The following is a 27,975-nucleotide window of genomic DNA, read 5'->3' as shown; positions in this document are numbered from 1 at the left end:
GTGGGGGACAGGGAAGGGGTCGGGCACTCTCCGGCTCTGTCCCCACCCTGCAGCCCTGCGGCCCATTTTTTTTCCTCCTTTTGGCAAATTACCATGCACACACAGCTATCTGGATTAGATTCTTTATTAGCACTGAAGAAAATACTGGAGAACCAGATTCTCTCACCCTCTCCCTCCCCACCCCCAGAAACAAGAAGCCGTAAAACAAGGAAATGGCAGTCAGAGACATGATTTGACCAGCAGTAATCCTGTAACATCCCTCCTTCCTTGCTTAAGTCTCCAGGGAGGATAAAGCCATTGCTCTTCTGCCTCTTGCTTGCAGCAGGGGCTGGGGAGGCATGAGGACTCCAGCTTGTGCTGGACTCTGCCTCTGACTTTCTGGCTCCTTCCAGGCACTTGGGCTCTTTACCCTGGTCTGGCCCCCCCTCAATCCCAATAGCTGCCACACTTGGTCCTAGATCTGTAAGGTGTTTGGGAATCCCTAGTTAAAAAAACCCCAGGGAAATAAGTTGGGATTGCAGGTCCCCCCAGGCAGCCCAGCTTCATGGTGAGGCTGGACAAGTTGAGAGTGAATCTTTGAATTTTCTCTGTTAGTGCTTCTCTCCTCCCCAAAGAAGTCAGGAAAAGCCGATTAAACCTCAGTCCTGCCTGGGAAGATTCCCCGCTGCACCCGTGGCCCGGCCCCTCCTGAAGACGGCTCTTCAGTCTGTGCGGGCAGTCAAGGCTACACAGCCGGGTGAGGGTTCAGCCTCAGGAATTGAGGGGAGCTGGTCCTGTTAACACGAATGGGACAATGGGTCAGGCCTAGTCAGTCAGTCAATTGTATTTATTGAGTGCTTACTGGGTGTAGAGCACTGTACTAAGCACTTGGGAGAATCCAATGTAACAACATAACACATTCCCTGCCCACAACAAGCTTATAGTCTTAAAGGGGCACTGCCTTGCTGGGCAGACAACCCATTTTCTCCACAGGCGCTCCCAGGGCCAACCCCTTCCTAGGAACCACTCCTCTGTCTCCGTCTCCCTCCACCCCACCTCACCTCTCCCCTCCCTCACAAGGGCAGGGCCCAAGAACAGCACACCCACACTTTCCCTGAGCTGGAAGGGCAAGTGCTCAACGTCTCCTCTGTCTCTGCAGCTCCCTGTCTGGAAGGGAGCCAGTTGGACCCTGGGTTTCTCTAGCCCTACCACATCCCTTCCACCCAGATGCTGGCTTTCCCCTGATTCTAATGTTGGCTGGGGGCGGGGGGGGGGGGGGGGGGGGGGGGGGGGGGGGGAAATCCCTGAACTTGGCGCTGCAGACGTGGTCTCCAACCTGAGCCTCAGAGAAAACTTCCCTCTTCTCCCCCACAACCCCCACCCCCAGACAGAACCCACTCAAGATTGGGCTGCCGGGGCCCATTCTGACTCTGTTAACAGAGAGTGGAAGCTCCGTGTGGGCAGGGGATGTAATACTTGCTTGTTTTGTACTTTCAAGTGCTCAGTACAGAGCACTGCACCCGGTGGGCGCTCAATGAATACCATGACTTCTTAAGAGGCGGGAACTCAGATTTCCTAGGAAGCAAATGCAGGAAACTTGGCCTGCAGGGAAGTTACCCTGCAGGCTGACGGAGGGAGGGAGGAGAGAGGGGAAAACAGGTGGAGAAGGCCTGCAAGGTGCCACTCCAGGTGCAGAGACTCACCCGGTACTTCAGGTAGGAGAGGTAGGTGTCCCAGCCCAACGTCATCCCATTCACATACATCACTCGGTAATGGGAAGGCACGAACAGAAAGTTCACCAGCTGTGCCGCTGGCCACACACACCAGTCAGCCTTTAGGGAGAGAGCAGAAGGTAATGCCCCTTGAAAGGCACCTGAAAGTCAGGGGGAAATGGAAGGTCCAGCGGGTGCCACTTTACCTTGTAAAACTCCCAGAACTTCTCCTGCAGTTCCTGACAGCTCTCATCCATGCTCTGCCCCTCCAAGCAGCCTAACCCTACAGCCAAAGTGAAGAGAGTGATGGCGAACAGTTGGAAAGCAACAGAACTGAACCCACCCAGCTCCACCTTGAGAAGCTGTGGTTCAAAGGTTCAGGATGGACTCCCTGAGCCCAGGACACCGAAGGCGGCAGGGGAAGGGCTCTAGGGAGCAGCCTTCAAGTCTGTCTGTAGGGGTGAGGCTTGTACAAGCTCCAGCATCCAAAGAATAGGAACTTAGCCAGGCATGATCCTGAACTGTAGTTACCCCTCTGCCCCTAGGGGAACTTGTTTCCAGGAGTCCCAAAGGCCTCCTTGCTCCCACGAAGGGATTTAATGAGGAAGAAATGGGTTCCAACAGCCATGATCCCAGGGGAGGGCTCAGGGGAATGGAAACAGGGCCATGGTTTTACGGGGAGGGGCAAGGACAGGCACCCAGGACAGGATATAGTTTTTCCACCCCAGTCATCAAGATAGCAGCCACCCACACCCTCTTCCCTTCCTTGGGGCAGTTTCTGGCATCTTCATCAGGCAGAGGGCTCTGGCTTCCTGCTCAGCAGGGGTGCACCATTAGCAAAACCCAGACTTAGCACCTGGATGGGAAGGACTGCCTTCACAACTACAAAGAACTTCTTGGGATGATTCTTGAAGGTTCTCTTTCCCCTGCTAACTGGGGGAAGGGAAGTAAAATGAAATGGACACGTTACTCTGTAATAATTAAGGCTAAGGTAGTATGCCCAAAGAAGACAGAAAACCCTTCAAGAACCTCAGATGGAGCAGGACTACTGCTAGCAGTAACCGATGCTCCTGATGGGTCAAGACCCAGCTGGAGATATTCTTTTGGGTTTTAATATTTCAACCTGGCTTTGCTGAACTGAGCCAGGCAGAAAACCCAGAGAACCTTCACCAGTCCCTGGGAAAGCTACAAGATGGCCGCCTCCCGTTGCTCCAAGCAATGTGCCACCCACGAGACAGGACAAGGCCAGAGCCGAACAAGGAAATGCGGCTCCAGCTCCACAGTGTTGGGATGGGAACCTTACCCAGGAAGTACCACAGGCCCAAGACTGGGGATGCCACCAGCTGGTCTATGAGCACTTTCTTCAGGATGCTTTTGATGCCTTTAAATCCCATTTCTGGTAACAGTTTGTCCAGCCAGAGGTACCAGTAGTGGAGGAAGGGACCCATACTGCATCCCACAGCAAACATCCTAGCTGGGGACGAAAAGTCCTCTGGTAAGGGTCAGGGAGGTCAAAGTGGGGGGAGGGGAGGTGTAGGCCAAAACAATGCCAGTTTCCAGGCACATAACGGGGTCACTGTAGAGGGATTTTCGGCAGGTGGCCTCTGAGGACAGAACAATAGATAATGAGTTTAAACTTCAGCAGATGGGAGATGGATTAAGACCCAGGTTTTCAAACGGGTACAGTCATTACGGCAGACAATGGAGGGAGACAAAGGAAACACCAGAAAGAAGCAGGTGAGACCGTTTTCTCTGGACACCTGTTCCGGCTGCTACTCTTCCAGGGCTCCAATAAAGTACTTCTGGTGTTTGCTGGGGGAGGGGCGGGGGTCTACTGCCAAAGGGTGAGAAGGGTACCTAGGATGAAACACTGAAATCTTAAACAGATGAACTTCTTGACTGGCACAGGTACTTGTTTAACCAACCAAAGGAGGATATGGAGTGACCTGCCCTGGAGGCTTTTAAGAGAAGAAGCAGCGTGGTCTAGTGGAGAGAGCGTGGACCTGGGAGTCAAAAGGACCTGGGCTCTAATTCCAGTGCCACCACTTGACTGCTATGTGATCTCGGGCAAGTCACTTTGCTTCTCTGTGCCTCAGTTACTTCATCTGTAAAACAGAGATTAATACTGTGAGTCCCACGTGGGACACGGGCTGTGTCCAACCTGATTAGCTTGTATCTACTCCAGCGCGTAGTACAGTGCCTGGCACACAGTAAGTGCTTAACAAATTCCTTTTTTACCCCCCCAGAAAAGGGTAGGATAAACAGTTATCCTTCTGCGGTGGTTTTTGAGTGCAATTCAGCTGGAATGACCTTTCCTGCCCAGCTCAGGGCGGGTATTCAGCATAGCCTAGTGGACAGAGCACAGGCCTGGGAGTCAGAAGGACCTGGGCTCTAATCCCGGCTCTGCCACCTGTCCTCTTATCTCTCCGGCTGTTCATTCTCAGTCTCCTTTGCGGGCTCCTCCTCCCCCTCCCATCCCCTTACTCTAGGAGTTCCTTAAGGGTCACTTCTTGGTCCCCTTCTGTTCTCTACACTCACTCCCTTAGTGAACTCATTTGCTCCCACGGCTTCAACTATCATCTCTACAGCGATGACACCCAAATCTACATCTCTGCCCCTGCTCTCTCTCCCTCCCTCCAAGCTCGTGTCTCCTCCTGCCTTCAGGACATCTCCATCTGGATGTCTGCCCGCCATCTAAAGCTCAATATGTCCAAGACTGAACTCATTATCTTCCCTCCCAAACCCTGCCCTCTCCCTGACTTTCCCATCACTGTAGACGGCACTACCATCCTTCCCGTCTCACAAGCCCACAACCTTGGTGTCATCCTCAACTCTGCTCTCTTGTTCACCCCTCACATCCAATCCGTCACCAAAACCTGCCGGTCTCCCCTCCGCAACATCACCAAGATCCGCCCTTTCCCCACCAACCAAACCGCTGCCTTGCTGGTTCAGTCTCTCCTCCTGTCCCGACTGGATTACTGCATCAGCCTCCTCTCTGATCTCCCATCCTCCTGTCTCTCCCCACTTCAGCCTATACTTCACACTGCTGCCCAGATCATCTTTGTGCAGAAATGCTCTGGACATGTTACTCCCCTCCTCAAATATCTCCAGCGGCTGCCTGTCAACCTACAAATCAAGCAAAAACTCCTCACTCTCGGCTTCGAGGCTCTCCATCACCTCGTCCCCTCCTACCTCACCTCCCTTCTCTCCTTCGACAGCCCAGCTAGCACCCTCCGCTCCTCTGCCTCCTCACTGTACCTCGTTCTTGCCTGTCCGGCCGTCGACCCCCGGACCACATCCTTCCCCTGGCCTGGAATGCCCTCCCTTCACACATTTGCCAAGCTGGCCCTCTTCCTCCCTTCAAAGCCCAACTGAGAGCTCATCTTCTCCAGGAGGCCTTCCCAGACTGAGCCCTCCTTTTCCTCTCCTTCTCCCCACCCCCCCACCCTACCTCCATCCCCTCCCCACAGCACTTGTATTATATACAATATATTTGTACAGATTTATTACTCTATTTTACTTGTACATATTTACTATTCTATTTATTTTGTTAATGATGTGCATATAGCTTTAACTCTATTTGTTCCCACGATTTTGACACCTGTCTACATGTTTTGTTTTGTTGTCTTTCTCCCCCTTCTAGACTGGGCCCGTTGTTGGGTAGGGACCGTCTCCGTATGTTGCCGACTTGTACTTCCCAAGCGCTTAGTACAGTGCTCTGCACACAGTAAGCGCTCAATAAATACGATTGAATGAATGAATGAATGCTGTGTGACCTCAGGCAAATCACTTCACTTCTCTGGGCCTCTGTCCTCTCATCTGTAAAATAGTTTTTAAGACAGTGAGCCCCAAGGGGGACAGGGCCTGTGTCCAACCTGATTTGCTTACATCTACCCCTGCACTAGGTACAGTGCCTGGCACATAGTAAGCGCTTAAATACCACAATTATGATTATTCCTTGGGACTCTGGCCCGTGCCCTCTCTCCCCCCCTGGGGTCTGTCTTTGGGCCTGTGGGGACCGAGCCACCGCCACCTTTGCCACCATGTGGGGAGCGCCATGTGGGGAGCGATTTCACCCCCCGGGGCCTGAGCTACATCAGGACCGGGGCGTCACCTGTGCGACCCAAGTCCCGCTCTTGCTTAGGCTTGTTCCGGATCTCCCACGTCTGCCGCAAAGTGTCCCCCGTCGCCATGAGCGTCCCGCTGCCCATCGTGTTGGTGACCAGCAGGAGCCGGCCTTTGAAGAGGGGCTTCCAGTAGCCCGAGAAGCCGACCAGGATCCGCCGGCCCTGGTGCAGCATCGTGCTTCTGGACTCGGGCCCGGGTACCCGTCCCGGCTTATGGCACGACTCCCCGCTAGCCGCTCTTCAGCCTGCCCCTTCACCCCAGTCCCGACCGGCTTACCAGAAAGCGCGCACTCCCCTCCCCACAGCAATACCATCCGACAAAGCCACATGGCCGCCACTTCCGACGCTGCTCCCGCCTCCAGGAAGTGAGGTAAAAGTGTGTGTCGTGTCGTATCGTATCGTGTCGTGTCGTCGTCCCCCCCGCGGTCACGTGAGCCTCACAAATGCCCTCCTTCCCCCGGGTGATCCGCAACCACCATGACAGTCCCCTAGGCAGAAGCCTTTGTTCCTAAAGTGGGGGAAGGAGGGGAATGGGCCCGCCTGGAACTGAGCACCGCCTCTTAATAATGAATAGTTGTGGTATTTGTCAAGCACTGTAATAGTAATAATAATAATAATAATGGCATTTATTAAGCGCTTACTATGTGCAAAGCACTGTTTTAAGCGCTGGGGAGGTTACAAGGTGATCAGGTTGTCCCACAGGGAGCTCACAGTCTTCATCCCCATTTTACAGATGAGGTCACTGAGGCACAGAGAAGTCAAGTGACTTGCCCAAAGTCACACAGTGGATAATTGGCAGAGGCGGGATTTGAACCCATGACCTCTGACTCCAAAGCCCGTCCTCTTTGCCACTGAGCGACGCTGCTTCTCTAAAGCACTCACTATGTGCCAGGCACTGTACTAAGTGCTGGGGAGGGGTACAAGCAAATCGAGTTGGACACAGTCCCTGTCCTACATGGGACTCACAGTCTTCATCCCCATTTTACAGATGAGGTAACAGAGGCACCGGAGAAGTGAAGTGCTAATCTCACTGTGCCTCGATATCGCCTGTCTCGCTGCCGAACCCTGGCCCACATCCTACCTCTGGCCTGGAACGCCCTCCCTCCACACATCTGCCAAACTAGCTTACTTCCCCCCTTCAAAGCCCTGCTGAAGGTGCATCTCCTAGAAGAGGCCTTCCCAGACTAAGCCCCACTTTTCCTCACCTCCCACTCCCTTCTGCGTTACCCTGACTCGTTCCCTTTGCTCTTCGCCCTTCTCCCAGCCCCACAGCACTTACGTATACATCAGTAATTTTATTTATTTATATTGATGTCTCTTCCCCCCCACCCCAGACTGTGAGCTCGTTATGGGCAGGGCTTGTCTCTCTTTATTGCTGTATCATACTTTCCCAAGCGTTTAGTACAGTGCTCTGCACACAGTAAGTGCTCAATATGAATGAATGAATGAATGAAGTGACTTGCCCAGGGCCACACAGCAGACAAGTGGCAGGTGCTAGGGTACATACAAATAATCAGGTCCCTCATCGGGCTCACATTCTAAGTAGGAGGGAGCACAGGTATTGAATCCCCATTTTGCAGATGAAGCAGGAGGAACAGTGAAGTGACTTGCCCAAGGTCACACAGCAGACAAGTGGCAGAGCCAGAATTAGAACTCAAGTCATCTAACTCCCAGGTCTGTGCTCAATCAATCAATCAATTATATTTTTTGAGTGTTTACTGTGTGGAGAGCACTGCACTAAGCACTTGAGAGAGTACAGTACAACATTATAACAGACAGATTTCCTGCCCATAATGAGCTTACAGTCTAAAAGGGGAGGTAGACATTAATATGAATTAATAAATTACAGGTATGTACGTAAGTGCTGTGGGGCTGAAAGGGGAATGAATAAAGGGAGCAAGTCAGGGTGACGCAGAAGGGAGAGGAAGAAAAGGAAAAGAGAGCTTAGTCAGGGAAGCCCTCTTGAAGGAAATGTGCCTTCAATAAGGCATTGTCGAGTATGAAGAGGTGAGGGTGTTCCAGGCTAGAGACAGGATGTGGGCGAGAGGTCATTGGTGAGATAGACGAGATCAAGGTACAGTGAGAAGATTAGCATTAGAGGGGCAAAGTGTGCGGGCTGGGTTGTAGTAGGAGAGTAGTGAGGTGAGGTAGAAGGGGGCAAGGTGATCGAGTGCTTTAAAGGCAGTGGTGAGGAGTTTCTGTTTTTGATGCAGAGGTGGATGGGCAACCACTGGAGGTTCTTGAGGAGCAGGAAAACATGGCCTGAACGTTTTTGAAGAAAAATGATCTGGGCAGCGGAATGAAGTATGTACTGGAGTGGGGAGAGACAGGAGGCAGGGAGGTCAGGAAGGAGGCTGATACAGTAATCAAGGCGGGATAGGATAAGTGATTGGATTAACGTGGTAGCAGTTTGGACGAAGACGAAAGGATGGATTTTAGCAATGTTGTGGAGGTGGAACTGACAGGATTTAATGACGGATTGAATATAATAATAATAGTAATAATGATGGCATTTATTAAGCGCTTACTATGAGAGAAGCAGCATGGCTCAGTGGAAAGAGCCCGGATGTTGAATTCAGAGGTCATGGGTTCAAATCCCGGCTCCGCCAATTGTCAGCTGTGTGACTTTGGGCAAGTCACTTAACTTCTCTGGGCCTCAGTTCCCTCATCTGTAAAATGGGGGTTAAGACTGTGAGCCCCCCGTGGGACAACCTGATCACCTTGTAACCTCCCCAGTGCTTAGAACAGTGCTTTCCACATAGTAAATGCTTAATAAATGCTATCATTATTATTATTATTATTATGTGCAAAGCACTGTTCTAAGCGCTGGGGAAGTTACAGGGTGATCAGGTTGTCCCACTGGGGGCTCACAGTCTTAATCCCCATTTTGCAGTTGAGGTAATCAATCAATCAATCAATCAATCAATCATATTTATTGAGCGCTTACTGTGTGCAGAGCACTGTACTAAGCGCTTGGGAAGTACAAGTTGGCAACATATAGAGACAGTCCCTACCCAACAGTGGGCTCACAGTCTAAAAGGGGGAGACAGAGAACAAAACCAAACATACTAACAAAATAAAATAAATAGAATAGATACGTGCAAGTAAAATAAGTAAATAAATAAATAGAGTAATAAATATGTACAAACATATATACATATATACAGGTGCTGTGGGGAAGGGAAGGAGGTAAGATGAGGGGGATGGAGAGGGGGACGAGGGGGAGAGGAAGGAAGGGGCTCAGTCTGGGAAGGCCTCCTGGAGGAGGTGAGCTCTCAGTAGGGCCTTGAAGGGAGAAAGAGAGCTAGCTTGGCAGATGGGCAGAGGGAGGGCATTCCAGGCCCAGGGGGTGACGTGGGCCGGGGGTCGATGGCAGGACAGGCGAGAACGAGGTACAGTGAGGAGATTAGTGGCGGAGGAGCGGAGGGTGCGGGCTGGGCAGTAGAAGGAGAGAAGGGAGGTGAGGTAGGAGGGGGCGAGGTGATGGAGAGCCTTGAAGCCCAGGGTGAGGAGTTTCTGCCTGATGCGCAGATTGATTGGTAGCCACTGGAGATTTTTGAGGAGGGGAGTAACATGCCCAAGCGTTTCTGGACAAAGACAATCCGGGCAGCAGCGTGAAGTATGGATTGAAGTGGGGAGAGACACGAGGATGGGAGATCAGAGAGAAGGCTGATACAGTAGTCCAGACGGGATAGGGTAGCGGTTTGGATGGAGAGGAAAGGGCGGATCTTGGCAATGTTGCAGAGCTGAGACCGGCAGGTTTTGGTGACGGCTTGGATGTGAGGGGTGAATGAGAGAGTGGAGTCAAGGATGACACCAAGGTTGCGGGCCTGTGAGACGGGAAGGATGGTAGTGCCATCAACAGAGATGGGAAAGTCAGGGAGAGGGCAGGGTTTGGGAGGGAAGACAAGGAGTTCAGTCTTGGACATGTTGAGTTTTAGGTGGCGGGCAGACATCCAGATGGAGATGTCCTGAAGGCAGGAGGCGATGCGAGCCTGGAGAGAGGGGGAGAGAGCAGGGGCAGAGATGTAGATCTGGGTGTCATCAGCATAGAGATGATAGTTGAAGCCGTGGGAGCGAATGAGGTCACCAAGGGAGTGAGTGTAGATCGAGAACAGAAGGGAACCAAGCACTGAACCTTGGGGAACCCCCATAGTAAGGGGATGGGAGGGGGAGGAGGAGCCTGCAAAAGAGACTGAGAATGAACGACCGGAGAGATAAGAGGAGAACCAGGAGAGGACGGAGTCTGTGAAGCCAAGGTTGGACAGCGTGTTGAGGAGAAGGGGGTGGTCCACAGTGTCGAAGGCAGCTGAGAGGTCGAGGAGGATTAGGATAGAGTATGAGCCGTTGGTTTTGGCAAGCAGGAGGTCATTGGTGACCTTTGACACTTTCTGTGTCACAAGTCTGTAACCTTGGCATTATCCTTGACTTCTCTCTCTCATTCAACTCACATATTAGAGAAGCATATTAGAGAAGCAGCGTGGCTCAGTGGAAAGAGGCTTTGAAGTCAGAGGTCATGGGTTCAAGTCCCGGCTCGACCGCTTGTGTCGGCTGTGTGACTTTGGGCAAGTCACTTAACTTCTCTGGGCCTTCCTCACCTTCCTTCTCTCATTTTCCATGCCCACTCTGATCCTCGGAGACTTCAACATCCACATGGATATCCCTGATGACTCCTCTGCCGCCCGCCTTCTATCTCTCCTCGACGCTGCCAACCTCTTGCTCCACCCCACCTCACCCACTCACCAACTTGGTCATACTCTCGGCCTTATCATTTCCTATCGCTGCACTGTGTCCACCCTCACCAACTCTGAAATCCCTCTCTCTGATCATAATCTTCTCACCTGCCTCCTCACTCACACTCCTTTCCCCTGTAAATCCATATTACTCCCTCCATGCTCAAACTACCTTCCCTTGCTAACTAAATTGATGCTTTCAACCCCACCCTCTCTACTGAACTCAACTCACTCGCCATCCCTTCGTCAATCTCGAACCACTAACCATAGCCCTGGATCACCCTCCACAGTCCACCTCCTTCACTCTTGTGCACGAGCCGCAGAGCATTGCTGGCAGAAATCTAAATACCAGGTTGAATTCATCCACTTCAAGTTTATCCTTGTGTGCTTTAACTCTGCCCAGCAAAATTATTTCTCCATCAGGATTGACACCCATGCCCATCGCCCTTGCAAGTTGTTCCAGATGTCTAATTCCCTCCTTGGACCCTCTGTCTCCCTGCTTCCCCCATTCCTTGCCCCCAGTACCTAGCCACCTACTTTATTGAGAAAAGTAACATTATCAGGTGTGATTTCCTTAAAATCTCGCCTGCCCCTCTTCAGTCCCCTCCCCACTCCTGCCCCTTCGTCAACGCTCCCATCTTTCCCAGCAGAATCTCTAGAGGAGATCACCTGCCTTCTCTCAAAATCCACCCTCTCCACTTAACAATCTGACTCCATTCCTTTGCACCTTATCAAAACACTTGCCCCCTCCTTTTTTCCCTCCCTGACATCTTCAACTGTTTGGTCTCCAATGGCTTCTTCCTCACTGCTTTCAAACATGCTCGTAAATGATAATAGTAATAATTATGGTACTTGTTAAGTGCTTACTCATGTGCCAAGCAGTGTTCTAAGTGCTGGAGCAGATACAAATTAATCAGATTGGATACAGTTCTGTCCCACATGGGGCCCACACTCTTAATCTTCATTTTTTACTGATGAGGTAACTGAGGCATACAGAAGTTAAGTGACTTGCCCAAGGTCACACAGCAGATATGTGAGCCCATTGTTGAGTAGGGACCATCTGTATATGTTGCCGACTTGTACTTCCCAAGCGCTTAGTACAGTGCTGTGCACACAGTAAGTGTTCAATAAATGATTGAATGAATGAATGTGGTGGAGCCGGAATTAGAATTCAGGTCCTTCTGACTCCCAGGCCTGTGCTCTATCCATTAAGCCACACTGCTTCTTATATCTCATAGCCCATATCTCCTCAATCCTTAAAAAACCCTCCCTTGACCCCACGACTCCCTCCAGTTACCACCCCATCTCAGCATGGTGTAGTGGATACAGCATGGGCCTGGGAGTTAGAATATCATGGGTTCGAATACCAGCTCTGCTACTTTTCTGCTGCATGACCTTGGGCAAGTTACTTCACTTCTCTGTGCCTCTGTTACCTCATCTGTAAAATGGGAATTGAGACTGTGAGTCCCAGGCAGAACTGGGACTGTGTCCAACCTGATTTGCTTGCATCCGCCCCAGCACTTGTTACAGTGCCTGCAGGGCACATAGTAAGTATTTAACAAACACCACAGTTGTTATTATTGTTATTATTTCTCTCCAAACTCCTTGAGCAAGCTGTCTACATGTACTGTCTCAAGTTCCTCTCTTCCAATTTTCTCCTTGACCCCCTCCATTCTGGCTTCCATCTCCTTCACTCCACAGAAACTACCCTCTCACAGGTCACCGATGATCTCCTTCTTGCCAAATTAAAAGGCCTCTACTCCATCCTAATCCTCCCTGACCTCTCAGCTGCCTTCAACACTGTCGACCACCCCCTTTCCTGGAAACATTATCCAACCTCGGCTTCACTGACACTATCCTCTCCTGGTTTTCCTCCTATTTCTCTGACCGCTCATTCTCAGTCACTTTCATGGGCTTCTCTTCTGCCTCCCACCCCGTAACTGTGAGTGTCCCCTATTAATCTCCACCTACACACACTCCCTTGGAGAGCTCATATGCTTCCATGGCTTCAACTACCACCTTTATGCAGATGACACTCAAATCTTTATCTCCAGCCCTGATCTCTCTCCCTCTCTGCAGTCTTTCATTTCCTCCTGCCTTCACTTGGATGTCACCTTCACCTTTCCTCCTTCACCTCTACTTGGATGTCCTTCTGTCATCTCAAACTTAACATGTCTAAAACAGAATTTATCTTCCCACCCAAATTCTGTCTTCCCTCTTACTTTCACATCACTGTAGAAGGCACCACCATCCTTCCTGCACAAGCCTGTAACCTTGGTGTTATCCTTGGCTCTTCTCTCTCATTCAGTGCTTAGAACAGTGCTTTGCACATAGTAAGCTCTTAATAAATGCCATTACTTTTATTATCATTCAACTCACATATTCAATCCATCACTAAATCCTGTCGGTTCCACCTTCACAACATCGCTAAATCCGCCCCTTCCTCTCCATCTAAACTGCTACCACATTAATCCAATCACTTATCCTATCCCACCTTGATTACTGTATCAGTCTCCTTCCTGACCTCTCTGCCTCCTGTCTCTCCCCACTCCAGTCCACACTTCACTCTGCTGCCTGGATCATTTTCCTAGAAAAACGTTCAGTCCATGTTTCCCCACTCCTCAAGAACCTCCAGAGTTTGTCCATCCACCTCCGCATCAAACAGAAGCTCCTCACCATTGGCTTTACCTCACCTTGCTACTCTCCTACTATAACCCAGCCTGCACACTTCGCTTCTCTAATGCTAACCTTCTCATTGTACATCTATCTCGTCTATCTCACCACTGACCTTTCACCCTTGTCCTGCCTCTAGCCTGGAACACCCTCCCTCTTCATATCCGACAGACAACTACTTCCCTGCCTTCAAAGCCTTATTGAAGGCACATCTTTTCCAAGAGGCCTTCCCTGATTAAACCCTCCTTTCCTCTTCTCCCACTCCCTTCTGTGCCTTGCTCCCTTTATTCATCCCCACTCCTCCCAGCCCCACAGCACTTATGTACATATCTGTAATTTATTTATTTATTTCAATGCCTGTCTCCTCCTCTAGACTGTAAACTCACTGTGGGCAGGGAATGTGTCTGTTTATTGTTATATTGTACTCTCCAAAGTGCTAAGTATAGTGCTTTGCACACAGTAAGTGCTCAATAAATATGATTGAATGAATAAGTGTTTTAATCCTTCCTCCTGGAGCCTTCAAGTTTTCCTCCTGGAGCCTTCAAGACTGGATCTAGGGTGGTCACTGATGGTACTTGGGAATATTGGATATTGCAATGCACCTGGCATCACATTCGTTAGGTTGGGCACACAGTGGGACATCATATAGTAGTATTGATAGTATTTATTAAGTTCTTATTGGGTGCTGTATCTATCCCAGTGCTTAGAACAGTGCTTGGCACATAGTGAGTGCTTAACAAATACCAAAATTATTATTATTATTATTACCCCAGTGCTTAGATCCGCCCTTTCCTCTCCATCCAAACCACTACCCTGCTCGTTCAAGCTCTCATCCTATCCCGTCTGGATTACTGTATCAGCCTCCTCTCTGATCTCCCATCCTCCTGTCTCTCCCCACTTCAATCCATACTTCACGCCGCTGCCCAGATTGTCTTTGTCCAGAAACGCTCTGGGCATGTTACTCCCCTCCTCAAAAATCTCCAGTGGCTACCAATCAATCTGCGCATCAGGGAGAAACTCTTCACCCTGGGCTTCAAGGCTCTCCATCACCTCGCCCCCTCCTACCTCACCTCCCTTCTCTCCTTCTACAGCCCACCCCGCACCCTCCGCTCCTCTGCTGCTAATCTCCTCAACGTGCCTCGTTCTCGCCTATCCCGCCATCGACCCCCGGCCCACGTCACCCCCCGGGCCTGGAATGCCCTCCCTCTGCCCATCTGCCAAGCTAGCTCTCTTTCTCCCTTCAAGGCCCTACTGAGAGCTCACCTCCTCCAGGAGGCCTTCCCAGACTGAGCCCCTTCCTTCCTCTCCCCCTCCTCCCCCTCTCCATCCCCCCCATCTTACCTCCTTCCCTTCCCCACAGCACCTGTATATATGTATATATGTTTGTACATATTTATTACTCTATTTATTTTACTTGTACATATCTATTCTATTTATTTTATTTTGTTAGTATGTTTGGTTTTGTTCTCTGTCTCCCCCTTTTAGACTGTGAGCCCACTGTTGGGTAGGGACTGTCTCTATATGTTGCCAACTTGTACTTCCCAAGCGCTTAGTACAGTGCTCTGCACACAGTAAGCGCTCAATAAATACGATTGATGATGATGATGATGATGCTGTGCACTGAACTAAGAGCTGGGAAAAAAATACAGAGGAGGGAATTACAGAGAAGCAGCATGGCCTAGTGGATAGAGAATGGGCCTGGGAGTCAGAAGGACCTGGGTTCTAATCCTGGCTTTGCTACTTGTCTACTGCGTGACCTTGGGCAAGTAAGTGCTTAACAAATACCATAAAAAAATAGACAGTCCCTGGCCCTCAGGGGGCTCAAAGTCTAAGGACATGAGCAGAGGAGAGGGGGTTGGTGACAGACACATAAAGAGCGATGAAACAACATAACACTAACACAACAAAAAGGCATTTACTAATATACCAAATGAAACAAAAATTAGTAGAGTGCTGTGACTAGAGGAACAGAATTTCAGGCTCCTTGTGGTTTAGACTCCAAGGGGAGCCTGAAAACCTGCGTCATTTTGCAGAAGTGTGCCTAGTTTTCCTCCTGAGGGGCCCTTGACTTTCTCTGACCTTGCTACAAACCCTTGGCTATCCCCTTACAGGTCACTATGAACATAAGTGCTGCTTCTGAGCCACAGAGCTTGGTGGCATGAGCCATGGTAGAGGGAGGCTGGTCGCTGAAAATAAAAATACTGGATATAAAGACATCCAGTGCCATATCCATACTAGATGGGATAAACCATCTGAAAATTGGGCACCCTAATTGGACCAAGACTCATCCATCATCATCATCCAAGGGACAATCGACACTCTCCCTGTGCTCTGGGGATTGGAGCTCAGTCTCCAGCTTCCCCAGCTAAAGCAGTCTATGCCGACAGGTCAGGGTGCAATCCCAACAGTCTCTTTCCCCTCCCAATTCCCCCCGACCGCTCCCCACCTTCCCTTTCTCCCAGGTCCCCCCAGGGGGAAGAAGGGCAGAGCCAAATGGTATCAAAATAGTATTTATTAAGTACTCTTTTTATCAAGGTATTTCCCTGAGGTTCCCAGGCCTAGCCCACTCCCCACCTAAAGACCACCTGGTCAGACCTGGAACTCATTGGCTGAACAGCAGGTGCACAGGAGGGAGGGAGTGAAGGCTGACAAGGGTTTTGGGTGGAGATGGCACCAGGTTGTTCAAGGCTCAGGGTCCCTCTCTGTGGATCCTTGGCCAGGATCCACTATGCCTGGCCTGTGTGGTGGGGAGGGGCTGGGGGGCTCATTTCAGGCACAAATTATTCAGATGGAGACTGGAAGAATTGGTCAGGCAGGCGCTGGGTTTCTGCCCCTGTAGAGGGAAACTCTATTAGAAGATGGCCGATGACAGGGAAGTGCCACAGCCTGCTCTTTTCTTCCCTCTCCACCCCTCTTCCACCCCACCTTGTAAGGCAAAGGGTGCATGTCTAAACTCAAGGCCTGTGGCTGTCGGGGACAGGAGGATGATGTCTCCCATCAAGAAGGACAGACAAGGCCAACGTTCTGAGACTTCAAGACTGAGGACAGTTTGCTCAGTGCCACTCACACTCTCTCATCCCTGCCAATCGGATTCCTGCTGGGGTACCGAGTGCAACAAGCAAAGAGGTGGGCAGGGGTGCCACACATCGCAAGAAGCACACAAAGGTTTTTTTTATACAGGCAGGAACTGTTCATGGCCAAAGTGACCACGGCACGGTGCCAATGCTGGGCTGTGGCACCAGAACCTAGTAGGTGGGTGCCTTGCTTCGCAGGCTGCTTGTGGTCTTCATTGCCCACGTTAGCCAGTGATTTTTCAGGAGGCCTGCTGGGCTCGTCCACCTCATGGAATACTCGAGGGGATTCTTTGTTCAGAATCCCGGGGCCCTATTAGCCATTTCCTTATTTGCAGAACCAGGAAATCAGGAGCTCAGGCTTCCTGATTCCCAGAATGGGACTCTGGATCATCTGGATCATTCGTAGGGTCGCAACATTTGAACTAGGGATCTGGGAAGTTGTTCTCACACTCTGGCTTCCCCTCACATCAGCTGAGTTGTACCTCAGCAAAACTCACCTTATACAGCTTGCACACCAAGTTGAAGAGTCCTTCTTGGGCCTGGGCCTGCAGCTCATCTGTATGTTGCTGCCAGGTGAGGGAGAGTAGTCAGAGAGATTGGATCAAAGGGAAATCAACCACAAAGACCCAGCCATGTTGTGAGCTTCCCGGCACTCTCAAATCTTGAGCCTTTCCCTTCCTTGGACAGGGAAGAGGGATTGCTAGTCAACCCTAATCACTAAATTGCTTGTCAGAAGGACTTGGGTTCTAATTCAAGTGCTTAGTATGGTGCTTTGCACACATTAAGTGCTCAATAAATACAATTGAATGAATGAATGAATCCTGGCTCTGCTACTTGTCTGCATGTGATCTTGGGCAAGTCACTTCACTTCTCTGGGCCTCAGTTGCCTCATTTGTAAAATGGGGATTAAGACTATGAGCCCCAAGTGGAACACGGACTGTGTCCAACCTGATTAGCTTAATACAGTACCTGGCACATAGTAAGCGCTAAAACAAAAACAAAAAAAGCCCTGGGTTTCCCCCAAGCCTCCATGCACTTGAAGGGCTCAGCTCCTGGGATTTGACCATCTGAATGAACCTGATGAATGGTGAAAGCTGCTTTTTCCCTTGAATGCTTGTTTACTTTTTAGAAAAACATAACCTCCTGAAAAAAACATGTCTTTCATTTATGGTGTTTGATACAGTGCCAGATGCAGAAGGGAACACAATACTCTCATATCCTGATATTCTGCTGCTTCCCCTTTCTGTAACTTATTTTAATGGCTGCCTCTCCCACTAGACTGTACGCTTTTTGAGAGCAGGGATCGCGTCTACCAACTCCATCATACTGGACTCTCCCAAGCACTTGTTCAATGCTATGCACACAGTAAGTGCTCAAAAACTGATGATGACTTGGATTTAGCAAGGAGATTCTCCTTGCTCTACAGCAAGGGCCTCTAAGGGCCCAAGAGGAACACAGAGCTTTGGGATCTGGCACAGGAGAGGAGGAAGGGGCTCCTTACCCCATTAATGACAATCCAAGGTACGTATTTGTGTGGAGGCTCAAGTCCATCTGTTAGCTGGGCATTCTGGTGCATCAGCTTGTTGCCCTGGTCGCTCTTCGTACACTTCATAATGTCATCAGGTGAGGTGGTCGGAGAATAGATCTTCAAGCACTGTGGGCAGGGCGGGGGAGCGCACAGATGGGGAGAGTCAATGAGGGGGAACTGGAACCCATGCAGATTACCCAACATCTCCCTCTGCAACAGCGGAACCTGCTCTTATCTTGTCTCAAACACTGCAACGGCCAACGGAGTGGAGGTAGACCTGGAGGTCTGGCAGGGGTCGGGGGGTTGTCTAGTTGCTCGGTGGACTCAAGTCTGGCTTCCCAAGTCCAAATAAGAAAGGAATTCAGCCAGGTAAGCCAGGGTGAGGGGAGGAGTCCCAGTCCTACCTCGGGAAGAGGGCTCCCAGATCATCCCACAGACCAGGTGGAATAATTAGTTGAGAATTCTCACATCTCCTAAACTCCTGTGACTATAGCAATTGCCTTCTTCCCGTGGGAATCCACACTCCCAGATGAGTTCAGTGGAAAAGAAGAACCAAACAGCAATCAAAAATAGAAAAGCCAAAAGTAATCTAGAGAAGAGATCGGTGTGGATATGTGATGCCCAGCAAGGGTCTTGGGAGATCAGCTCCAAAAGGTTAGCGATGGAGGGGTGTGCCAGAGGATGTACGAGGTGTCCAGCACTTCCCTCAACAAGAACAGCAACTCTGTACCAGGGCTAGGAAGAGGTCTCGTCCATGGATTTCTCTGGTTATTCCCCAAGAGGGATAAGCCCCCAAGAGCATAAAAGGAATTGGTGGAGGAAAGGCAGCGTCCCTCACTTTCCCACTCTGGTTCCAACCAGTAACTTACGGAATCTAGTGAGTCCTTAATACTTGAGGATGACTCTATGCAGAAGATGATGGCAAAGGCATCAGAGGCATCTTTCACAGCGTCCATCACACAGGTCTGAAACAGCAGGGTTGGGGGCGGGGAAGAGAGGGGGGAAGAGAAGAGAAGGCTGAGCCGGGGTCCCAGAACCAGCCAGCCCCAGACTCCTGAGAGCCTTGACCAACTCACCAAACCTACCTCCACCATGTTGAGCAAACACTCATCCTCACCATGCTGACAAGTGAACTCCCACTTCCCACTGACATTGGTCTCCTGTAATACAGATACCACATGAGAAGGGGAAAAACAAAGGAACTGGGGCCCTAGGAAGACACAACCTCATTCCTATTGACTCTGGACCACTTACCTGAGCATTTCCATAGGGCACCAGAGTAACATTCATGATTTCAAACAGCATCAGCCAGGTGGGAAAGAGTTGCAGAGTGAGGAAGTTTCGGCAGGCGGGGCACAGGCTCTCATAGAACAGGCTGACAGACACGGGCGGGGCATCCTTGGATTTTGGTGGCTGGAACAGCACAGGACATTGCTCCTCCACCTGTGGGTGATTTTCAGAAGTCAAGCCCGGGATGGGGTGTCTTCACTTTAGGTGACTCAGGCCTGAGACCCAACTACTGTGTTCAAACTGCTTTCTACCCTCCCTCCAACCCTGGCAGAAGAGAAGTGAAACTGAGGACTTGGCAAGGGTTGTTTTGCTGAGGTTGCTATCAGCAGCAGCCACTTTTAGAGGCTCGCTACAGCCACTGCCAGGGACTTCCCAGGTCTTCCAGAGAAGGGGTGGTGGGGAACAGGGCTTCCCCTTAATCTGCTTCTAACGTGGCCGGGGCTGGCTGCCTTCCTGACAGGAAGCCTCGGTGCAGAGAAAAGATGACCCCCCCAGATCAGGCACGGAGGCTCAGGCACTATGGGTCACTGAACTGTGAAGACCGAAGTTTCCGTAATAAGTCTTCCAGCCCACGTTTCCTCCACACTGGCTCTATGCCCCTGACCTGGTAGCCTTAAGTCCCCTCAACCCCTTCAGGACCCGGGTAGAGATGGGAGAGGATAATAATGGTGATAATAGTGGTATTTGTTAAGTGCTTACTATGTGCCAAGCACTGTACTAAGTGCGGTGGGGGTAGATAAGATAACCAGGTTGGACATAGTCCCGGTCCCACATGGAGTTCACAGTCTAAGTAGGAGGGAGAACAGGTATTGAATCCCCATTTTACAGATGAGGAAACTGAGGCACTGAGAAGTTAAGGGACTTGCCTGTGGTCACAGAGTGGGCAGGTGGCAGAGCCAGAAAAAAAAATATTTGTATTTGTTAATAAGTGCTTACTCTGTGCCAAGCACTATACCGAGCACTGGGGTAATGAAGTCGGACACAGTCTCTGTTCCACAAGGGGCTCACAGTCTAAGGAGGAAAAACAGGTAGAGAATCTCCATTTTACAGGTGAGAAAACTGAGGCCTGGAGAAGCTAAATGACTTGCCCAAGGTCACCCACCAGGCAAGGGGCAGAGGAGGGAATAGAACCCAAGTTATCTGACTCCCAGGTCTGGGTTCCATCCACTAAGCCATACTGCTTCCCATACCCCCGTTTGCCCACCAAAGTCCCCAGGAGAGAGGCGTAATATATCCTCTTTGGCTTCGAGTGGGTGGCAGGGTGGCAAGTTGTCCCCTGTGGGAACCACGAGTGGAGCATGAGGCCTGAGCTGTAACCCTAGGAGAGGGCTGGGATGTCCTCTGTGAAGATACAAAGGGCCAGAGAGTGCTGAACACAAACAGTACAGTGGGTGGGGAGCTACTATTCATGCCCTGGTGGTCCTGAATCCCTCTGGAGCCCCCTGGCCCGGCCACTACTTGGGAGCCGTCCTCGGCTTGGGGACAGGAACTTGGGTTCAGAGCTGCCCATTCCCATCGCCTTCGAAGACTTCTACGAAACACGAGCTTATGTGAAACAGAAAGTCCTTCGACCTCCCAACCCATCCACTCGTTCAGCAGGGATCCCGGCACCTTTCTCCGGCACCACAGCCATCAAGTGGGGCACCGAGCCTTAGCTCAGCAGCCGCGGAGGGAGCTCAGCTGGTTCTGGGCCCGGTTGGTGTCCCACTTGCTCTCTGGCCAATTTTGTGGCCTTGGTCTTTCCGCTGGAGTTCCCACTGGGAGAACACTCCGAGGGGTGCTGCCCTGGCTGGATCTTCCACCTCCACCCCCTTCCTTTCTCGGGACTGAGGGGCGGGTGGTACCTTGCAGGCTATGGCGATTTTCCAGGAGCTACACCAGCGGTACGGGGGGTAGGTACAGGTGTGAAGCGACTCATTGTCAGCGGCAAAACAGAGGACTGGGAGGAGCAGCAGCAGGAGCAGCAGACGGGAAGCTGGGCCCATCTCGAGCCTCTAGTGGAGAAGGGCCAGAATGAGCGCCCGTCGGGACGGGTTGACTTTAAACAGTTCTTCGACCCGCCTCCTCCTTCCCCAGCTCCTCCCTGCCGCCTGCCCTCCTCCCTTCCACCCCCTCCCACCTCCATCCTACTGAACCGGCTTTTCCTCTGGGGCGCATGTGACCTGCTCTGCGAGTAGCGCAGTGTCCTGCCCACCCTCCACAGTGTGGCCCTTGACCCCAGCCTCTTGTCTGCCGGGACAAGGAAACAAAGTTCATAGTTGTGCTGCAGGCAGGAGGGCTGGAAGTAGGTACAGGCCAAGACAGCCTGTTAGGACAAAACCCCTTTCCCCCTGGGGGACCCTGAGGCCGAGCCATTTGGATGATCCTGGTGGGCCCGGGGCAAGTCAGATCCTTACCAATTCGCCGGGTTTTGTTGCGGGGGTGGGAGGGGGGGACGGAGAAAGAGCAATACCAGTTCCCTTTTCCCACCAGAAGAAAACCGAACACCCACCACAGTAAATAATCCTGAAGCCAAGACAAAGGTCTGGGATCTGAGATCATGTGCAATCTCCAGCCTGATGGGATGGTGACTCATCTCCTGGACTCGCTCCCACCGCTATTACAGGCAGAGGAGCAGGACTGAGGATGGGGGTGGGGAATGCACGCGCGCGGTTACGAGCGCAAGTCCCGAGGAAGCCGGCCGCCCTTTGTGACGGCGGACAATGAAGATGTGAATGTCGATAGGCCTCACCGCAGCCGGTTAAGGCCGGGAAACTCAGAACAATGCACCCGATAAAGCCCCAGGCAGCCGGCCCAGGAACCTGGGGGAAGAGTGCCTGGAACTGTGGGAAGCAGGTTCAAGCAGGAGCCCCCGTCTGGAAACCTGAAATCTAATCTAGGCCCCGCCACTTGTCTGCTGTGTGACCTTGGGCAAGTCAGTCTCAACTTCTCTAGCCCTCAGTTTCCTTATCTGTAAACTGGGGATTCAATATCTTTTCTCCCTCTCCTAAAACCCTGAGTCCCATGTGGGACAGGCACTGCGTTTGATCTGCTTATATCTACCCCAGTGGCTGACACATAGTAAGTGCTTAACATATACCACAATTGGTAGTATTATTATTGAGCCCCTAGTGATTGCACTGCACCACACTAAGCACTTGGAAAGATATAACTGGGGTATTTGGCAAGCACTACACTAAGTGCTGCTGGGATAGATACAATATTGACAGATCAGACACAGTCACTGCCTCACATGGGGCTATAATAGGGAGGGAGAACAGGTATTTTATCCCCATTTTATGGATGAGGGAACTGAAGCACAGAGAAGTGCCTTGTTCGAGGTCACAATACAGGCAAGTGGGAGACTGGGTTGAGAACCCAAATCCTCTGACTCCCAAGCCTGTGGTCTTTCCACTAGGCCACACATAATTATTATTATGGGATTTGTTCAGTGCTTACTATGTCTCAAGCACTGGGGTAGATTCAATCAGATTAGACCCAGTCCCTGTCCCTGTAGTTGTAGTAGTAATGGTATTTAAGTACTTAGGGTGTGCAGAGCACTGTACTAAGCACTGGGAGAGAATACACATTTGGGAATTAGAGAGCGTTTCTGTCCCTTGGGGGGCTCACAATCTAAATGTAGGGGGGAGGGAGAATAGGTATTTCACTCAATTTTACAGATGAGGAAACTGAAGCATAGGGAAGTTAAATGTCTTGCCCAAGGTCATACAGCAGGCAAGTGGTGGAGCCTGGATTAGAACCCAGATCTCTTGACTCCCAGGCCCAGGTTCTTTCCATTAGGCCACATGGCCTCCATTCAGAAGCTTCCCAATGCCTGCAGCACCCTGATACCCATGTGCCCACCAGGCAAAAAATAAATGTTTCTGAACCTCATCTTTGACAACTGCTGTCTCAATTCAAGAGCTGGGGATCATTATTGGTTGGGGCTCCTTCCAGGACTTTAGTCAGGTACAGTGCAGTTGTGGTGGTCATAGTGGATATTTAGGAGACATGATGGAAGCAGACTTCTTTGGAGGTGACTGGGTGGGGTGAACAAATCCTCTAACCACACTGGAAGTGGCCATATTTCCAGATGGAGGATATGGCGCTGGATAGGGAATGGCAGGCTGGGATGGGGAAATTGAAGCAAATCCCAGTAGACTGGAGGCTACCCTGTCCAAGACTTACAGATGAAGAAGAAGAGAAGTAGCGTGGCTCAATGGAAAGAGCACGGGCTTTGGAGTCATAGGTCATGGGTTCAAATACCGGCCCCGCCACTTGTCCGCTGTGTGACTTTGGGTAAGTCACTTAACTTCTCTGGGCCTCAGTTACCTCATCTGTAAAATGGGGATTAAGACTGTGAGCCCCCTTGGGACAACCTGATCACCTTGTAACCTCCCCAGCGCTTAGAACAGGGCTTTGCACATAGTAAGCACTTAATAAATGCCATTATTGTTATTATTATTATGGTCTCACGCTTCTGCTCCCTCGAGTTGCCATAGATAAGCCTAGGGTGGCTCCCCGGGGCCCATTTCCACAGGCCTCCTGCCCTGCCCTTCTTGTGGGGAGCTGGGAAGCCGGCTTGACTCTGTCCAAACCCCCGGGTCAGCCCCCAAGGTGGGTGGGAAGCCAGAGAGGTCACCTTTGCCCACTAGGATCCTGGGCCGTTCTGCTTGTCCTGTCCCGAGGGAAGCGTCACCGCTGGGCTTCAGGCTTCTCTGACAGGACTGCACCAGCCTGTCCCCCTCCCTGCCGTCCCCACACACAACCCCTCTCCCCCCACACCATTCTCAGCTTATTGCTTTTATGATGTCACTGCCTGGGCTGTAACACTGTGGTGTTCCAATTGCAGCCTCAGCCCTCCCCCTCCTTCAGCTCCCTCTCAGTCCTAAATAATCTACACAAAGACCCCTGGGACCTCGACCCAGAATGGCCAGACATTTAGACTTCAAGGAGTGTTTATCTGTGTTGGGTGGTGGAGGCAGCAGTTTCTCTGTTGCATCTGTATCTCAGTTTCACCAGCATTTGACAGAGGTCTACTGTGGTGGGCTCTTGGGGTGGCATAATTGGAAATCTGAGGGAGTTAGGCAGGGAAGGCTTCCTGGAGGAGGTGTTTTTGGGAATGGGTTTTGAAGACAGGCTGGGCCATGGTTTGGTGAAGCTAAGGATGGAGGATAGGCCAGGCAGAGAGAAAGGTGGGAGCAGTGATTTCGATGCAGGACAACCTAGGGTGGGTGGGAAGGTCAGAGATTGCTGGGGAGGAATAAAGAGCAGATAGATGAGGGAAGGAGATAGGTAAAGGGAAAACTGGGACACCACTGGGCCGCTTCCAGCTAAACTAGGAGCACCTTGTTCCAGAAAGCCCAGAAGTAAGGAGTTTGAGATCTAGGTTGGCACTGTCCACCAGATCCCAAACACCCACTTTGCCTTTGGGTGTGGACACTATTATCCTCTCTAGAGCTCTCACGCCAACCCCAGAAAGCAGAACTACCGAGAAACAATCACTTCTCCTTTCCAGTGAATATCATGGTAAATTTTACTATGGAAAAGTTGCCTGGCCTGTGGACACTTTACCCAAGTTTCTCTGCCATTCTAAACTGGGCCCCTGGCTGCAGGATTGTTGGGTGGGTGGGGTGATTGTGGGAGAGAGAGAGAGAGAAACATTTAACCACTTCCCAGATTCAGTGGGATATAATTCAGGAAGGTGCATGGTGCATAGAAGAGGGCCAAAGGTGGGAATTGTGGTATTTATTATACTTTTATTTTATTTATGGTATTTACTAAGCAGTTTCTGTGTCAAACACTGTTCTAAGCACACTGGTGTAGATACAAGCTAAACAGGTCAGACACAGTCCCTGTCCTACATGGAGCTCGCAGTTTAAGTAGAAGGGAGAACAGGCATTGAATTCCCATTTTACAGTTGAGGAAACTGAGGCACAGAGAAGTTAAGTAACTTGCCCAAGATCACAGCAGGCAACTGACTCCCAGGCCTGGGTTCTTTCTACTAGGTCAAGCTGCATTCCAGTGTGGTAGTGGGGTTTCTACTGCTCTTCCCTCTCTCCTCCCCTGCTCCTCTTCAAATTTCCACTCCTATTGAAGCAGCAAAGAAAAGTAACAGGGGTTTGGGGAGTGAGGGGTTTCCCCCCAAATACGGAACAGACAGTTTCAGTCAGGTTCAGCCCTGACAACCGGGGCCCAATAAATATTTGTGGACAACGAAGAAGAGATGATTGGGAGGACTCTTCCCAGCGGATTAAAAATAGAAAAATAAGATCCATTTTTTCTGCCTCCTGTGGAATGTTATCGGCTAAAGGGCAGGGAGCAGCGGTCTCGAGGCCTGGCTGCTCTCTACCGGACTGAGCATAGGGGCTGCCCCTGGAGAACAATTCTGACCAGTACCGGGTGGTGGGGAAGGGCTAATCCTCTTAATCTCCTCAGAAAAAAAACTGCAGCTAAATCTGCAGCAGGGGCGGCCCAGCGGGGAGCGACTCCAAGTTAGGCTTCTCTGAAGACAGAGTGGGTGGTGGGGAGGTGGGGAGGGGCTGCAGACGATGGAGGAAGCAGCATTGGTTTTAAATTTGGCCCTGAGTCAATGAGAGAGAGAGAAAAAAAATGGATGAGAGCAGGAACACCCTTGCAGCCTAGAGTTGCAAAGTGTTGGGGCCCACTCCTCTTCACCCTCTTTCCTTCCTCTCCCAAAAAGGAATCCCATTTCCAATCTGGAAGAAAGGCGATATAAGAGCTCCATGCACAACTAACCCGGAGACACCCACCCTAACTGTCACTCCGAGCCCCCGGGGAACTTCCAACAATTCGATCTATTTAAACACTTCTGACTTCAGTTACTGTGGGGAATTGCTCTTTAAGAGAGATTGTTTTTCAGCCACGCCCACCATATCGTCGTCGTCGTCCCCCCCCCCACGCCTCCAGCTGTCAGAGGCTCCTCTCAAAAAAAAAAAAGTTTTAACCCCATTCTTCCAGGTCACCAAGATGGTCTAGCTAACTCCCGATGAACTGTGAATCTCTCCACTGTCTTCAATAGAATCGACATGCGTTTTGGAATGGGACATGAGGAAGGTTAGTTCATTTTCAGTGTGTCAAAACTAAGTTTTTTTCTGGCAGAGTTTTCTTCTCCCCATTCTGGGGAGAGACTGACATCTCCTTGGGTAACTGGCACTCTGGGGCCGTTTTTTTGCTTATCTCTTGTCTGAGTGTCATCATTCTTCTCACTCTTGTATAGAGCCCGCACAAGTATTTGGACATCGTTAAGCTTGGCTGGAGTCTGATACCCTAAGTTGCTATGTGTGTCAACAGGGGCCTGAGATACTGAAGTCGTTTAACTATTTGTGTCCTTTGCCAACAGCGGAAAAGAGTAATATTACCGAAGAAACACTGGCCCCACAGATGTGGTTGAGTGGGAATAATAAAAATAAAAGCTAAAATAACCCCCCCCCAATTTTTGAAACTGCCGATTCTTACCCGAATTCAACAATAATCTACCCCTTGAAATACAATATATGTGTACAACTTTAATCCCCCAAATTCAAACTCTCCATACAACCTTGCATTCATAGAGTGCTTTTATTTTTCCAAAGCGCTTTCACATCAATTATATCATTTTTCCCTCACAACATCCCTGTGAGGTAGGGAGAGGCAGGTATTATCCCCATTTTACAGATGAGGGAACTGAGGCACAGAGAGGTTAAGTGACTTGCCCAAGGTCAACACAACAGGCCAGTGGCGGAGCTGGGACTAGAACCTGGGTTTCCTTGACTCCCAGTCCTGGGCTCTTTCCACTAGACCATGCTGCCTCCATTCTGAATTAGAATTTCATAGCATCAACTTCTTTTCACCATTAATATTTCCTTCTTTCTTAGCCTCTGCTTACTCCAATTGTCCACCAGGTATCTGGCCCAGGGTACACAGCCCCCTGCTGTTAATGACAAAACTAGGGGGAAAGCTGTGGTCTGTTCCTAAACCAGATTCTCACAGCTTTCTCCCACTTCGCCATCCTCAAAGGTGTGAGGAAGGGGCACGTACAGCACCATTATTCATTGTTTTATTTCTGGCGTGAAAGTACCATACAAAAAATTATTTTTACAGTACCAGCTCTGAAACAAATACTGGGCTTACATTAGTAAACTTCAACAGAAAACAGCATAGAAAACTACTTCTGATAACAGATAGGTGAAATGCCAGGTTAAGTGTTTATTGCATATCTCTAACCCCCCCCCCCCCCCCCAATCAAAGGCTTGGTACAGGTCCTGCAGCCCTTGCTCCCTCTTTGATAAAAGGAAAAAAAAAGCAACAACAAAAAAACCCAGAACAAAACCCCCAAACCAAACTAGAAACTCTTCTCTGCAAGGGAGAGTGGCCCCAAGGCCACCAGCTTAGGTGACCAGCTTCTTTATGCTATTCCTTATGCTCCCCTGGTGGTAACACTGTTGCCCACCCCTGCCGAACTTGCTATATCCAACCACCAGCTGCACTCACTGTACAAGTGTGTCAGCACGATGTTGGTATGAGGGTACGAGGAGGGTCTTAGAAGCCGGCCCCAGGCAGTGAAGCTTTACCAGCCGTGCCATGCCTGGCCAAAGTTTCTCCCAACCTCCTCCTGGCCCCAGTGCTCCTCCCATAGGTCAGAGAAATGGGTTTCCACTTCCAAAGGGTCAGCATGCGTGTGCGCACACACACACACACACACACACACACACGCACGCACAGGGGCCAGGCCTGTGCAGCTCACTCCACTGGGTTGGTCAATATATGTATGCAGCAACTCCTAAAACGAGGCCAAGCCTCCCCTTTGCTTTCCCCCTCCTCTGCTCTCTGGAAGAGGAAACACAGTCCCAGAGGGACCCTGTGGCTCAACTCCACCCT

General features: G+C 50.7%; 2 protein-coding genes across 2 annotated transcripts; both read right to left on the bottom strand.

The window, feature by feature from the left end:
• Positions 1-106: 106 nt before the first annotated feature.
• MPV17L2 (MPV17 mitochondrial inner membrane protein like 2) lies at positions 107-6,088 on the bottom strand. The gene is made up of 5 exons (XM_038772183.1): positions 5,806-6,088; positions 2,995-3,165; positions 1,898-1,974; positions 1,683-1,811; positions 107-773 (listed from the first exon to the last, which is right to left on the bottom strand). Exons 1-5 carry the CDS (start codon positions 5,990-5,992, stop codon positions 702-704), a joined length of 636 nt encoding a protein of 211 aa, XP_038628111.1. The 5' UTR covers positions 5,993-6,088; the 3' UTR covers positions 107-701.
• Positions 6,089-15,721: 9,633 nt separating this feature from the next.
• On the bottom strand, positions 15,722-21,110 carry IFI30 (IFI30 lysosomal thiol reductase). The gene is made up of 7 exons (XM_038772181.1): positions 20,961-21,110; positions 19,081-19,269; positions 18,912-18,986; positions 18,696-18,791; positions 17,800-17,952; positions 16,796-16,864; positions 15,722-16,057 (listed from the first exon to the last, which is right to left on the bottom strand). Exons 1-7 carry the CDS (start codon positions 21,099-21,101, stop codon positions 15,989-15,991), a joined length of 792 nt encoding a protein of 263 aa, XP_038628109.1. The 5' UTR covers positions 21,102-21,110; the 3' UTR covers positions 15,722-15,988.
• Positions 21,111-27,975: the final 6,865 nt, after the last annotated feature.

The sequence above is a fragment of the Tachyglossus aculeatus genome, chromosome X1 (genome assembly GCF_015852505.1).
Source record: "Tachyglossus aculeatus isolate mTacAcu1 chromosome X1, mTacAcu1.pri, whole genome shotgun sequence".
In the NCBI taxonomy this organism is placed as follows: domain Eukaryota; kingdom Metazoa; phylum Chordata; class Mammalia; order Monotremata; family Tachyglossidae; genus Tachyglossus; species Tachyglossus aculeatus.
This window is presented reverse-complemented; position numbering and strand designations above follow the sequence as displayed.

Coding starts and splice junctions, on each gene's coding strand:
- IFI30 (XM_038772181.1), bottom strand. CDS start 21,101: ATGGGCCCAGCTTCCCGTCTGCTGCTCCTGCTGCTGCTCCTCCCAGTC. Junction 19,270..20,960: donor AAATCGCCATAGCCTGCAAG/GTACCACCCGCC, acceptor AATCACCCACAG/GTGGAGGAGCAATGTCCTGT. Junction 16,865..17,799: donor CTTGGATTGTCATTAATGGG/GTAAGGAGCCCC, acceptor CTCACCTGGCAG/CAACATACAGATGAGCTGCA.
- MPV17L2 (XM_038772183.1), bottom strand. CDS start 5,992: ATGCTGCACCAGGGCCGGCGGATCCTGGTCGGCTTCTCGGGCTACTGG. Junction 1,975..2,994: donor GGGCCTGTGGTACTTCCTGG/GTAAGGTTCCCA, acceptor CTTTGGCTGTAG/GGTTAGGCTGCTTGGAGGGG. Junction 774..1,682: donor TCTCCTACCTGAAGTACCGG/GTGAGTCTCTGC, acceptor TCGTGTTAACAG/GACCAGCTCCCCTCAATTCC.